The sequence below is a fragment of the Mauremys reevesii genome, linkage group 26, assembly GCF_016161935.1.
Source record: "Mauremys reevesii isolate NIE-2019 linkage group 26, ASM1616193v1, whole genome shotgun sequence".
NCBI classification, from domain to species: Eukaryota; Metazoa; Chordata; order Testudines; family Geoemydidae; genus Mauremys; species Mauremys reevesii.
This window is the reverse complement of record NC_052648.1, coordinates 4485956-4496315: the sequence shown is the minus strand read 5'-3', so window position 1 is coordinate 4496315 and position 10360 is coordinate 4485956. Positions and strand designations below refer to the sequence as shown.

Here is a 10360-nt window from a genome sequence, read left to right as displayed (position 1 = left end):
TTTAAAAGCTCCCGTCCCTTTAAATGCACCAAGATTACCTGCAAACCCAGCTGGGCTGCATTACTAACCAACCCTGCCAATAAAACAGCTTCCTGGGGGGGCTTTGTCCTCTCTGACTGCAGGCCCTGGGGTGCTGTGTCCCCCCTGGCTAGGTGAGTGGTGAGGTCTCTCTGGCTGTGGCTTTTCAGGCCTCAGGGAGACTTGAACAAGATGCTGGCTCTGCCGTACCTGGGGTCCCGTTTGGTGCAATGAGCGGCTGGTTTTCTGAAGTGCCTGTTGCTGGGTTGTCTAGTTTATCAGAGCAGACACGGCTCCCCAGCCTCTGGGCTACGCTTGCATCACGGGGATGCACATAGCTGGGAAAAGGCAGTGGCCTGATGGGGATCCCTCCTGTGGTACATCATGACATTGGCAGGAGTTTAGCCCTGCCTGAGGCTGGTGATAGGTGGGAGTCCCCTTGGCTGGCTCCTGAGGCCTGGCTCCCCACAGATCTGCCCTCTGTGCAGGTGTTTGCACCAGGGCTAAGTGGCTGTTTTGAACTTGTGGGAATCCCTGTGCTAGGGGCAGGTTGATGGCAAATCAGAGCCCTGTTTGTGCCCACCTGGGTGTGCTGCAGAGTGGCTCAGATATGGCTGCTGGGGATGGACTGATACCAAAGTGACTTTACTGCTCATATAGGCTGGCACTAGGGCTGTGTGACCCCTTCTGGCTGGGGCAGGCACAGCAGTGACCAGGCAGCTATTATGTGGCTGTGCCTCCCTGCCCGCCCCCCAGCCGTGGGTCTCCCTGCCTGGGAGCAAGCCTCCCCTGTCCAGAAGGAGATCTGGGCTGCGTTCATTCATTAGCCTCTCTACTGAGTCTCCCAGGCAGGGCGCTGGCTATAACCACGGTGCAGTGTTAGCTCCTGCTTGCTGGGTCCTGGCTCTTGTGTGCTTCCTCTGGGGGTCCTGGCCCCTTTCTCTCTCTGACTCCAAAGGCACTTGCTTGGTGCCCTGCTGGCTTGAAATGCTCCTCTCCAAGCGCTTCAGCCTGTGTTTCCGGGGGCGACTCTCTGCCAAGCGTTGCTGCAGCTCCTGGGCTCAGCTAAGGCCTGGATCTCTCAGGCGAGTCGCTCGCGAGGGTCTGTCTATGGTGGGGAATAGGGGGGCATTTTCCCAACACTGTTTGTGAAGCGCGTTGAGATCCCTGGAGAAGGGGCCGAGTGTTCTTGAGTCTGGTCCCGCTAACAATGCAGGGTGGGCTGTTTGAAGGGTCTGGGTGGTTCTGTCTCCTCACCGCCCCCAGCTGCCCGTCCGCACCATGATGCTGCGCTCGGGTAAGATCACGCCCCGGGTGAAGAAGCCTTTTAGCCCCAGAGAGACCAGCGGCGGCGTGGAGGATCTGGGGCCCCCAGCTCGGAAGGCGAGCGCCCCCAGAGAGGGGAAGAGCCGGTGGAGAGGCTGGCGAGAGGACAGCACTACCGGTGAGGGAGCTCTGGCTAGGGAGGGCTGGTGTCCCAGGGCTCCCCCCTCCCTCAAGGGCATGGAGTACCCAGCACCTTTCATAGCTGGCGTCTTGTGCTGACTCTTCTGTGGGTCCCACCTCCCATGGGCTGTAACCACCTGCCCCCTTTGCCTCCCACAGAGCCCATGTCCCCGCTGACGGGAAGGGCCGTGAAGGTTCATTTTGAACGGTGCCCATCCAGCCCAGCAAGCAAGGCGGCTTCCCTCCAGATCCCACCCCTGGGCGCTGTCTGCTTCTCTCCCCTGGGCGCGGAGGGTAAGTGAGGCTGGAGGAATTGCTGGGTCCCTGATGACTGGGCACTCCCGTGCCCTGCCTCGGGGCTGGTGCGTGGGGCTGGCTGCCCTGGCAAGGGTGCTTGGGCACTGCCCGCCATCCAGGAGCCCTCAGACAGCAGCTGAGTGTGGGGAGGTCCAGGGTCTGGCCCGCACTGAGCTGTCTGGGGGGCCATTGCTGTGACCCTGGGGATTTAGTGTTTGTGCTGCATGGACATTGACTGGACTGGGACCCCTCAGCCCTGGCCTGCGGGCTCTGGGCCCTGGCATGTGTGTCCTTGGGCACTGCCCCATTGGGTGCCCCAAAGTCCTAGTTGGTCCCCATGGAGATGGGGGGCCATCTTGAAGCCAGGCCTCTGTCCCTACAGAGCCAGAGAGCCCCTGGGTGCAGAGAGGGAGGCCTGGAGCTCAGCCCCCAGGTGGAGTTGTGTATTTTGGGGAACTCCCGCCGGATGAGCCAGAGGAAATTGGTATCTTGAGTCCGTGAGTATGGAGCTCACTGTCCCAGGGGTGGGGGGGTGACTGTACCCCTGAGGCTCCAATCCCCTTTCTCTGCTTCCCCACATCCAGCTTCATCCACAAGGCCCTGCCCCCCAGGTCTAGCCAGAAGCCCCCCAGGAAAGAAACTCCCATCAAGACCCGCAGCACCCCTGAGAGCACCCTGGTCCTGGAGCTGGTGAGCTGGGGGGGGGGTGTCTCTGCAGGGATCAGGCACGTCCTAAAGGAACCAAATCCCTCCTGTGGGCCTGGCGTCACCATACAGTGCATCCTGGCTGCTGCGCCAGCTGGGGGGGGTGGGGCTGCTGGGGGGTTCTCGCATGTGGTCAGGGTACTAAAAGCAGCTCCATGCTCCCTGCTTGTAGGAGGGGATCCTGGTCTGTTGCTCCCTGACATCCAGCCAGGATGCGGACTGCACCTTCCTCACAGACTTCCAGGGGGACGTTTATCAGGTTAGTGCCTGGCAGGGGATGCCGAGCAGCCTAGGGGGTGATTTTTTGGGATGGGGGGGGCAGCTGGAGGGGCTCATCTACCTTGGAGGTGGCAGTGAGGACAGTAGTGGGGAGATCAGCCCATTCCTCAACACATCCCTGATCCGCCCACTAGATGGGGATTGAGAGCTGTGTTGTTAATCTGGCTTCCCCGCCTCTGTCCTTTCCTGCAGCCTTCCTGTGCTGATCAGACTCTGTGGCCTTGCCTGGGAAGGGGGGGCGGGGGGGATATTCACTTTCATCTGTAGTTGCAGTGGCTAAAAGCCTAATGGCAAGAGCTACTGATCCTCATGCTTCAGGGCACAAGCTGAGCCTGCATGGGGGGGTCAGGAAGGAGTAGGCTTATCCTGCACACCAAGGAGCTGCTCCATCCTCCTGGAGTGTCTGGAGCCAGCTCCGCAGCTAGATGGGCCTTTGAGCCGATTCGCTGCCTCGTCAGTCCCTGGCGCTGAATGAGCAGGAGATGCTGGAGGGTTTTTGTGGGGAGGGGAGTTACAGTGCAGGGGATGGAGGCTGGACCCATCAATACTGATCCCTGCTTCCTGCCCCCTGGTTTCCTTGAGGTTTACATGAAGCTGCGCCCCCACGTGCAGGAGTTCCTGGAAACCCTTGCCAAAGCCTACGAGGTACCCGCTGGGCCCATGGCCTCCCTCTCCAGCAGCCAGGGCGCTGCACGGATGTGCTGGGGGGAGGGAGGAGGTGTAAGGGAGCTGGGGCATCTGCGATAGGGAGAGGACCCAGCTGCAGAATCCAGATCCAAAGCCAGGCTTGAATTCGGAGGCCCATGGGCTTGTCTGGATGGGTGGTGAAGGGAAGCTGGCTGGGGGCTCATCTCTGGAATCACTGGGTCAACCCCCTCTCTGCCACTGACTCCCTGTGTGCCCACGTCGGTTCATCTCCCTGTACCTAGGGTGACCAGACAGCAAATGTGAAAAATCAGGATGGGGGTGGGGGGTAATAGGAGCCTATACAAGAAAAAGACCCAAAAATTGGTCCTGTCCCTATAAAATCAGGACATCTGGTCACCCTACCTGTACCTCTGGCTCCCCACTGGTAACAGCCGGTGGTGCTCCTGAGGGAGGAGGGTTGAGGATGGGGAGTGAGGGGTGATTTGGGGCTCCCAGACCATTTGTGTCTGGGAGCTGCCCAGACACGGCTGTGGGGAGCCACTCCCAAGCCCTGCTCACGCACTCTCCCCAGATCTTTGTCTTCACCACCGCGAAGCAGGACTACACAGAGAAGATCCTGGATGTCTTGGACCCTCAGAAGAAGCTGATCAGGTGATTGTCTCAGGCAAGAGGTGCATGTCTCCTCCCTGTTCCTGCTCTGATTCACATCCTGCCTTGACCTCTCCCTCCCAGGCACCGCCTCTATCAGCAGGACTGCCTCTGCGTGCAGGGTTACTATGTGAAGGACCTTTCCATCCTGGAGAGAGACCTGGCCAGGACAGTGGCCCTGGATGATTCGCTCCAAGGATTCCCCTACCAGGTAACTGGGGGGTGTTGGATGCAGCTGGAATTGCTCTGCCTGCACAAGATGGGGGTGAGCTCTCCAAAGGCAATGAGACCCTCTGCCTGTTCATTCCCACCCAGGGCCATGCAGTGGGTCAGAGACCTACCACCCTCCCCACCTCCCGAGCGGAGCAATGTCTTGTAGGGTATAGGTGAGGTGTGCTTCCTGTCCAAAGCATAAAAGGGTCATTTTAGCCCCTTTCATCCCTGAGGTTCCTGTAGTGCTTTGCAAACAGTCACACACACCCTGCTGCTGGAATGCAGCCACTTCTGGGGTGTGATGCAACAGCTAAACAATACCCAGAAAGGCTAGGCTGCTGAAGGTAAAAATTGCCCCACATACGATGCCCTGGCTGGATTCTACACTCTGCCGCTCTGGCATTCCCCTGAAAGCAAACACCTCAAGTGTCAGAGGAATTAGAGACCCCAAGAGGCCAGGTTCCTGAGCCCCCTCCTAAAGACCAGGGTCTCCCATGCTTGATCCTCACCCTGCAGCCTTCCCAGCTGAGGTCCTGCTGGGGTGTTGGCCTGTATATGGCCATGCCTGCCCATAGTGCTGCCTGAAGCAATCTGAGAACCGTTAGCAATTCTCCGAGGACTCCTGGAGGATGGGTGAGATCTCAGAGGACTGGCGTACAAAGAGGACCCAGGAAGTTCTGAACCACCCTGCCTCACTATCACTCCCTGGAAAGATACCGAACCAAATTCTAAACAATCTGTTCGTGAGCATGTGGAGGATTAGCCAGCCTGGATCTGTCAAGAACAAATCATACCAAACCAAACCAACCCAATGTCCTTGGCTTGGGGTTACTGGCCTAGTGGATGGGGGGAAGGAATAGGGGTGTGCGCACACACCCCATCTCACCTGAAACTCTCAAACCTGGGAAATGTGATAGAGGAAATTTGCTAATGGCTGGTGCACAACTGATACCCAAGTTATCAGTGACCCCCTGCCCAACGGGGAGGGTGTATCTAATGGGTCCCACAAGTCTTCCAAGGGTGGTGGTGGAATCCCCATCAGTGGAGGTTTAACTGGTTAGACGAACACCCGTCAGGGATGGTTTAGGTTGACTTTGTCCTGCCTCAGTGCAGGGGGGTTGGACTCGCTGACTGCCTGAGGTTCCTTCCAGCCCCACACCTCTAGGATTCTGCACTTCAGGGTACATTCTCCCCACTCCTGCCCCTGGATCTCAACCTCTCAGCATTCCCCTGGCTAACTGCACCCTGGCTGGTGGGATGGACTGGTTCTTGGACAGCCAATGCTTCTTCCCTCCCTGCAGATTTCCAACTGGATCCCGATCCCCGGCTGGCTGGGAGACCGCCAGGACGAGGAGTTGCTGCGTGTCCTCCCGCTGCTGGGGAAGCTTAGCCAAGCGGTAAGGAGATGAGCGTGCTGAGCCAGCTCGGTCAATATCCCTCTAACCTGGCTGATGAAGGGGCTGGATGGGATCTTGCCTTTCATGGGCGTTGGCCCACCCTGTGCCTTGGGGCTCAGCTGTGCCCTGTTTCTATGGAGACAGGCCCCCAGCTGAGCAGTGACATGGTTCCTAGTGCCACTCCACTGCACAAATCTAGGGTTATTGATCTACCAATAATGTGGCAGGATCAGCTCCTGTCAGCCTCAGGAGTCCATGGTGCTGTCCATCTGCTTAGGAAATAATGGCCCGGTAATGCAATGGCAGAACATGCCACGTCCACGCACACACACAGGGTCTGGTCCACTGAAGGACTCCCCAACGTTGTGGGGGATCCTTGGGGAGTGTTGCACACTTCACCTGCTGCACTTAACTTGTGATGAAAGAGGTGCTGGGGCTAAGGTGACCAGACAGCAAATGTGAAATTGGGACGAGGGTGGGGGGTAATAGGAGCCTATGAGAGGACCCAAAAATCGGGACTGTCCCTCAGGGCTGCCCAGAGGATTCAGGGGGCCTGGGGCAAAGCAATTTTGGGGGCCCCTTTCATAAAGTTGTAATACTATATTCTTGTGGGGGCCCCTGCAGGGCCTGGGGAAAATTGCCCCACTTGCCCCCACCCCCACCCCTCTGGGTGGCCCTGCTGTCCTTATAAAATCAGGACATCTGGTCATCCTAGCCGGGGCTATGAACTACCAGGCCCACCTGAGCTGTAACCTTGGAAATCCCTCTTCCGCAGGGTGACGTCCGCACCGAAATCCGGAGGAAATATCGACTCTGCAGGCTACTGGCTGTGGACTGACATCTGCCCAGGGACTGGGTGTGGAGGGAAAACCCCTTCCCAGATGTCTGTCCTGACGGGCTGCTCCCAAATGTCCCAGGCACAAAGTGCAGCACTGCTGCCCGGTTCCAGTCAGTGACAGCGCAAACATTTGCTCCGTCCCCTCCTACCTATACTCTCCTTCTCCACATACAGCCAACTGGGAAAATGGAGCTCGGCAACCCGTGTGCAGAGGGCAGCTTCCTACTGGGGAAATCCAAATCTGACCCCCAAGATCTACAGTTCAGAAGTTACTAGTGCCTCGAAGTACTTCTCAAGTTGGACCCTCAAAATTGAACCTCTTAAAGGGGCTGATTTTTTTTCACTCACCCTCTGACAAATCAGGCCACTTAAATGTGTCCCAGATGGGCACCTGGACTCAAGTTAAGAAAATATACACACCCCACCCCAAGATTAACCCAAACAAAGACCCTTTGAAAGCATCCCCTTTACGTGCTCTCCACACTGCAGAGGGAACCTTCCTTTGTCTCCTTCCAAAGCAACAACTTCCCTGCAGCCCTTTGCAACCCAAGCATTGCAGCAAGTTCCCAGGACATGAGCACCTGAAAGTGAAACCGAGTAGAAACAGTTGAAACTGACCAGCCTCTGAGCTGAGAGAAATGCAAATGGCTGAAGGTAAACTCCACTTCAATTCTATTGTCGCCTTTGTATTAAGCTGGGCTAGTTTGTATTGGCTTTGAAACCTGTGTCCTTAAAACAGCTTTTAAAAAACCCACCTCTGAGACCGTTTGTTCAGCCAGAGGGCTGCATTTAAGGCTTGCTGCCCCAGAGTGGCTACAGTCTAGCATCACAGTGTGCTGGGCCCCAGGGCAATGGTTGCTGGCTGTGCAGCTCTGCCTGCTGCTAAGATTTCTCTAGTGGTACATTCGCACCTGCCTCTTGTGTCTCTTTGTAGCTCACCTCCAGAATTCTCCCAACTCACTGAAGGCCTCACTCTTCTCCCTGGGTGGGTCAGTGGAGAGCAAGCCAGGCATTCCCTGTAGCCACTCCAGGGGTGGGTGGGTCCTGGGGGGAGAGCTGAGCTGTACAGAGGGAAGCTGGGAGGGGAATTTTTGTCCCTGGCAGGACTTGCAGCCAGCCTTGGCTTTCAGTTTTCAATCTGTTGCATGCCACTGTCTTGCCAACGTGCCTCCCCACCATACTGGGAACTGAGCTGCTTGGGTGAGCTGGCTGGCACAGGCCTCCCCAGGAGCTTGGCGCTCTGATCACCTAGTCCGGGTTCTGCAGTGAGCCACCGGAGCTTCAAAGGCGTAACTGGCGCCAGTGCTAGGAGCTGAGTTCAGCAAGGCCATTCCCTGGGGCCGAGGAGCTGGGGTGGGTCAGCAAAGGACCCTCCAACTCAGCTGCACCAAGTAGCTCTTTCCAGGCAAAACATTGATCTTCCCTCCCTGTCCCCCCAGACACCTCCCTCATGATCATCCACCTGCAGGGCAGGTGTGCAGCCCTTGTGCCTGGCTCCCCCAAGGCTGGGGTGGAGTAAGAGGTTTTTGCGTTGTGCTCTCCCTGTTTTAAGTGTCGTGCGCTGAGATTCCCAGCTGGACTCTTGTAACTTTGTTTGAAAAGTTCTTTCTTTGTAATATTTGTTTAATAAAAACCAAAACCAACTCCTCATCTCTGCTGTGCTGCTTCCTTTCTCTTCCCACCCCCCAGCTGCCTGCTTTAGTGCAAATGGCCTGAACCCAACTCAGTCCTAGTCTGCAGAACACGTGCCAGAGGGAAACGCTCTTCACTGCTGGTGGCAAAGGGCTGCTGGCTTGGAGGCAGCCCCAGCCTTGTAAGATGCTAGATGTGGGGTAGCCACTGGAGGGCACCAGTCCTGCAGGAGTAGCTGGTACCTCAGCAGAGACAATCTGCCCTGCTGCTGAGCCAGGGATTCATAGACTCTAGGACTGGAAGGGACCTCAAGAGGTCATTGAGTCCAGTCCCCTGCCCTCATGGCAGGACCAAATACTGTCTAGCCCATCCCTGATAGGCCATCCCTGTTAAATAAATGTCTGAGCCAGGGCTGGCCAGACCAGGGAAGCCCCAGCTGTCTCCAGGAGGTGTCTGCACAGGTGCAGCCATCTGCTCCCTGGCTGCTGCTGGCTGGAATAAGCACAAGTTCCCCCTCCAGCTGCAGCCTTGGGCTGGCGCTGCCCCCATGGTGGGGAGCTCTGGCTGGGCTACAGGGAGGTTCACGAACCAGCCACACTGGGTCCCTGAGCTCAGGTAGAGGCTCCTGCTGCTAGACCCAGAGGTCCCAGGTTCAGTCCCCACAGCTCGTGCCCCTGCCCCAGGCTGGGGGGGTCTGGAACGGGTGGGTTACTGAGCCAGCCTCTCCCTTCTGAAGGAGACTTGGGTTGTGACCTAGCTGCCTTCTCTCCCCATTGGGAAATAGGGTGGGGGGGGGGGGGCTTCCTGGCATAGGGCAGGCTGGAGCTGGGGCCTTGGGGTAGGGGCTGCATCCTGTTCCAGGAGCTGAGGAATGCCCCCTCTCCCAGTCACCACCAGACATTCCTCCTCCTCCTCCTCCTCCTCCATCTCATTCCTCCCCATGCACAAGGGGCTGCAAAACCCAGTAGCCAGAGGTGGGAAGCAGCTGCCCAAACTAGCCCTGTGGCCACTGGCTGCCTGGGCCCACAGCCCTGCCCCTGCCGCCCTCTGTGGAATCCAGCCGGATCCCATCACCACCGGCTTGTGTAACTCTATCCTAGCCCCCAGCCCCCCTTCTGCTGGGCTCAACACCGCGCACATGGCCGCTGCCGAACAAAGGCCGCTATTGTCTGAGAAGCCCTTAGATCACCCCGTCCTGGAGGATTTCAGCCCAGCTCTCAAAGCAATTGGGGGGGGGGGGGGAAGAGAACCGGTAGCCACCAACAGTCCTGCTCTTCCCCCACCAGTGCCCCGGGCACTGAGAGAAATCCCAGCTGCACAGGGGCCATGCTTCCGGCAGGAGGCTGCTACCCGAGCCACCCCAGTGCAGTGAGACACCTCCTCTCTAGCCAGGGCTGCTTCCCCTCCCTTACAACCAGGACAGGGCCAGGGGAGCTGGGTTCTCTACCCTGACTGGCTGGGGGCCTTTGAGCAAGTCACTTCCTCTCTGCTTTGGCCTCCCCCCTGGAGTCCTGCTGTTAGGGGAAGATGGCAATGAGCGAGGCAGCTCTGAACTAGGCAGAGAGGCAGCCGCAGAGGCCAAGCTTCTGTCCTGTGAGACGGATGGGCATGAGGGCTTAAGATTCAGGAGACCTGGGCTTGATTCCTGGCTCTGCCACAGACTCTGGTTGAGTTGACATGGGTGAGTCACTCCATCTGTGCCTCAGTTTCCCCTCTGTAAAAACAGAGACGGTAAGACTGGCCCACTGTGCTTTGCGATCTAGGGAGGGAACACGCCTTGCAAGTTAAGAGCTGGGCTGGGACTGGCTGGCTGTGCATGGAGAGAACCAGCTTTAACCATTTTGGTGCTGGGCAGGGGTGAGGACCTGACCATGGTACAGCAAAGGAACGGTTGGGGTAGTTACACACCCAAGCAGTGCAATTAGTTGGACCCAAGGCCCCAGCTCTGAGACATGGGTGCTACAGGGGGGACAATCCTGAGACCCAGTTACATTCCCTAGGTGCTGGTTTTAGGGTCCTGAGAGTTCATCAGCTCTAACCCCCACAGGGACCGTTACCCTCGTCTAGCCTGATGTGCAGAGCACCGGCTACCTGTGAGAGCTGCCTGGCGCTTCCTGGATCCAGCCCAGAGCTGGTAGCTGAGCTAGCGAATCTTAACTAGGACTGGACGTCAGGGGCAGAGAATGTGCCACCTCCCCAGGTCCGTGTGTTCCAGTGGTTAATTCCTCTCGCTGGCAAA

General features: G+C 57.7%; 1 protein-coding gene across 6 annotated transcripts; it reads left to right on the top strand.

Moving 5' to 3' along the window:
- The first annotated feature begins 43 nt into the window (after window positions 1–43).
- LOC120391507 (CTD small phosphatase-like protein 2-B) lies at window positions 44–8139 on the top strand. 6 transcript variants are annotated; one of them, XM_039515159.1, is made up of 11 exons: window positions 45–152; window positions 1251–1462; window positions 1624–1758; window positions 2144–2258; window positions 2346–2451; window positions 2639–2725; window positions 3358–3390; window positions 3965–4044; window positions 4126–4252; window positions 5556–5651; window positions 6427–8139. In XM_039515159.1, exons 2-11 carry the CDS (start codon window positions 1300–1302, stop codon window positions 6487–6489), a joined length of 1005 nt encoding a protein of 334 aa, XP_039371093.1. In that variant the 5' UTR covers window positions 45–152; window positions 1251–1299; the 3' UTR covers window positions 6490–8139. The 6 variants fall into 6 exon arrangements, with proteins under 6 accessions (XP_039371096.1, XP_039371093.1, XP_039371095.1 ...); XM_039515158.1 differs by having other exon boundaries at window positions 46–152; window positions 3328–3390; XM_039515161.1 differs by lacking the exon at window positions 2639–2725 and having other exon boundaries at window positions 3328–3390.
- The last annotated feature ends 2221 nt before the right edge of the window (window positions 8140–10360 follow it).

Coding starts and splice junctions, on each gene's coding strand:
- LOC120391507 (XM_039515158.1), top strand. CDS start 1,300: ATGATGCTGCGCTCGGGTAAGATCACGCCCCGGGTGAAGAAGCCTTTT. Junction 4,045..4,125: donor CCTCAGAAGAAGCTGATCAG/GTGATTGTCTCA, acceptor TCTCCCTCCCAG/GCACCGCCTCTATCAGCAGG. Junction 4,253..5,555: donor TCCAAGGATTCCCCTACCAG/GTAACTGGGGGG, acceptor CCCTCCCTGCAG/ATTTCCAACTGGATCCCGAT.